The sequence below is a fragment of the Primulina eburnea genome, chromosome 4, assembly GCF_022965805.1.
Source record: "Primulina eburnea isolate SZY01 chromosome 4, ASM2296580v1, whole genome shotgun sequence".
NCBI lineage: Eukaryota > Viridiplantae > Streptophyta > Magnoliopsida > Lamiales > Gesneriaceae > Primulina > Primulina eburnea.
Genome location: NC_133104.1, coordinates 6,450,478 through 6,453,952, shown reverse-complemented (window position 1 = coordinate 6,453,952; position 3,475 = coordinate 6,450,478). Strand labels below are relative to the sequence as shown.

General features: G+C 33.9%; 1 protein-coding gene across 1 annotated transcript; it reads right to left on the bottom strand.

Annotated features, from left to right (window-relative positions):
• Positions 1-1,397: 1,397 nt before the first annotated feature.
• On the bottom strand, positions 1,398-3,105 carry LOC140829742 (peroxidase 40). Its single transcript, XM_073193043.1, has 4 exons — positions 2,826-3,105; positions 2,522-2,713; positions 2,097-2,262; positions 1,398-1,952 (listed from the first exon to the last, which is right to left on the bottom strand). Exons 1-4 carry the CDS (start codon positions 3,081-3,083, stop codon positions 1,543-1,545), a joined length of 1,026 nt encoding a protein of 341 aa, XP_073049144.1. The 5' UTR covers positions 3,084-3,105; the 3' UTR covers positions 1,398-1,542.
• Positions 3,106-3,475: the final 370 nt, after the last annotated feature.

Sequence of the window (3,475 nt, the reverse complement as noted above, 5' to 3'; positions counted from 1 at the left end):
TGAAATTCGATAATATAAATCATCAAATAAATAAATTCATATGACCAAAATTGCAATATTTTGTTATTAGTCTAATGTTTGACATATCTACAATTGCTCCCTTTGGAAGCTAATTGTATTTAATTTTCCTTCTCTCATCAATTTCTTGACTCTCTGATATTTTTTAATCTCTAGCATAAAGGATATACATATTTTCATTTTATGAGACTTTATACATGTAAGATACGTATTAGGGGTACAATTACAGGGACGGACTTATGCTTGGCCCGTCCTAGGCTGTAGCACAACCAATTTTTTTTTACAAAGACTTATAGAGATTCGAGCCAATTTTAAATTTTTATTTTGGTAAATATATATAGAGATTTAAGCACAGTTTACATGATACAAATAACTCATAAAAGTTAATATCTAAAATACATATTTAACTTTCACAGTGAATAAATATAGATTTTCGATATTTCAAAGGGAGTTTGGTGCAAATAACTCATAAAAGTGATAAATTATTTTATCAATTCTTTTATTTAATAGAATTTAATTTTGAAAGTACATTTAAAATATATTAATAATAGTTTTAAAATGTAAATTTTGAATCTAAGTGAAACTTGTCTTATATTATACGGGTTACATATTAATTTAAATAATATATAAATTTTGAAAAATGATATTGTTAAACTTCTTGAAAATTAACTCTCATATTTCGAAAATGCTAGGATATATATATATATATATATATATATATATATATATATATATATATATATATATATATATATATATATATATATATATATATACGGTGCACACCTTTGTGAGCACCGATGGGGTGTCACTCACCTATTGGATGTGATGAAATATAGAAAAATTGTGCATCCAATGAGTGAGTGACACCTCATCGGTGCTCATAAAGGTATGTACGATAGGTGTGCGGGATATGAAAACTAATATATATGACACCCCATCGGTGCTCACAAAGGTGTGCACGGTAGGTGTAATGATATCAAAACTGATATATATATATATATATATATATATATATATATATATATATATATATATATATATATTAACTTATTATATTAAGTTCAAGCCCACCTCAACTTTAATTTATGGATCCGTCCCTGGGTACAAAAAGAATATTTTTTTTACAGTCGTATCTGCCGTGAATTGAAAGCATTCTCAATTCAGTTCGGTAGGACGTAGGTCTCCAAAACTCGATGTCGTAAGTTCAAATTGTACATTAGATACACACATTCGTTATCTGAAAAATAATTGCGGGCTCCTAAATTAGTGGAAAATACATTGTTTTTAACCAAGCAACACGTATGATGATTAATTTTACTATCTTACATCTATCAACCACATAAAACATAGACTAATTAAGTACTTAATTAGAAGGTTTTAAAATTTCAAGACCAAATACTTTGTTACAATTTATTGCATTAGGAAATTTCATACTACATGGAGCAATAACTTTCTTGAGAAGCTTAATTATATAGAACACTTAACTAGCATAGCTTTAGTTCTATTATATATCACGGGGATTCATTTGTTGAACTGATTAACGGCCCTACAGTTTCTACGAATTTCTCCATCATTTTCTGATGCCAAGCTTCCCATTTTCAGCATCGCCCTTTTGAAATCCTCGAAAAATGCCCCCATATCGTCCACGTAAGATTCGACAAGTTGCTGTGTCTCCGCGCTTCCGGAGACTAGAGCTTGGTCGGAGCCAAGCAAGCCCTCGCCTGAAAGAAGGTTAACGTAGTATTGGTTGTCGAATGTCGATGGGGTCATACGATCAAGATCGGCCAGCGTTGCATTGGCATCGGAATCTGAACAAAGTTGCTGAAGCGACTGCAAGAAGTCGAGGTTGACATCGGGACCATTGGAACCGTTGCCGCTGCTTATACGACTGTTGAACGTGAAACATCGAGCTTTACCCATGGTGTGTGCACCTGCCCATGCAAACACGCATGCTTACGTGAAACACACACACACACACACACATATATATAATATATGGGTGGGTGGGGTGTGTGTGTGTATATATATGTATGTATGTATGTATACATATATTTATATTTGAGCCATTATATTACCAGAGAGTGCAACCATATCTTGAAGTGAGAGCCCAACATTTTGAAATTTGGAGAGCAATGTTGGTACATCAGAATTTGGAGCAGGTATGTTGCTGTTAGCTGCTGTTAAGCTAGTACTCAAACTATCCTTCCTGCCCATTTGCACCTCCCATCCAGGTCCACCAGACTACAAATTTCAACAAATATTAACTTGGTCAATATTATAATGAATATGTTATGCTTTTGGCAACCTTTTTCACAAAGCACACATGGCTTTAAGTTTAATGACAAATTTTCTTTGCAGCGAAAACCGGTGATCCGGGCTACTGGCAAATGCAAAGGCTAGCATCGTCGAATCTAGGGTTAATCTCTGGTATTGATGCATGGTATAATATTAATTAGATCATTTGATGGGAAAATGCAATAGGTATAATAAATATGCTCACCAAAACAACAGAATCCCTAGCAGCAACAGCAAGAATATCAGCACAAGAAACTGTCTGGGGACAAACATATTCAAGATCAGCTTTTATGGCATCGATCACTTCAAATCCTCTAAGTGAGTTCAAGTTTGGCCCTGCTGTTTTTTCTCCAACAAAATTCGATGTGTCGTCAAGTAACACAGATGCATCACATCCCTGCACACACATATATATAAGCAGTATTACTCGTACATATATATATACCTATCAAAATATATATCTCCATACTATATTTTCTAGCCAGCGTATGTGATACAAAGTAACTTGCATTAACAAAGCAATCGTGAAAATGCAGGCGAAGCAACGACGCGGCCATCCTTGGATCATCAGAAACAGCCTTTTCAACCCATGAGAAAATTATGGGTTCGGCCTCAGGGCAGATGCTTTTGTAGAAACCGAAGGTTAACACGATGGAGGCCGTGGCACCATCTACGCATTCCTTATTCAAAGCCTCGTCTGGTGTGCTGCACAATGCTACTGAGAACCTGAACAGGATCATGTACAAAGCAACCAAGTATACGGACATTTTTGCTTCAAATTAACTTAGTTTTTTGAGCTAGCTAGCTTGTGAATAAAATTATTACTTATATTACTGTTTATATAGAGATAATTTGGGTTCTACTTGAAAACTTATTAAACATTTGGTGAAAGGAAGACATTGTCAAGCCATGCAAAGAAAAGGTCAGTATTGTATCAGATGATCACTCTAACTGTTCACCTAATGCCATGTGCATGCATGCTAGCTTATGTCATAATCACTTAGACCAGATTTTATTCGATATTATTATTGTAATTAACAGTCGCTTCTCGTGATTTTCCTACATATTGTTTTAAATATTATTCAAATTCTGTCCTCGACTTCTTTATTTTCTAGTGAAAATTGATCTTTGTTTTTCTTGTTTTAATATATGACAAATC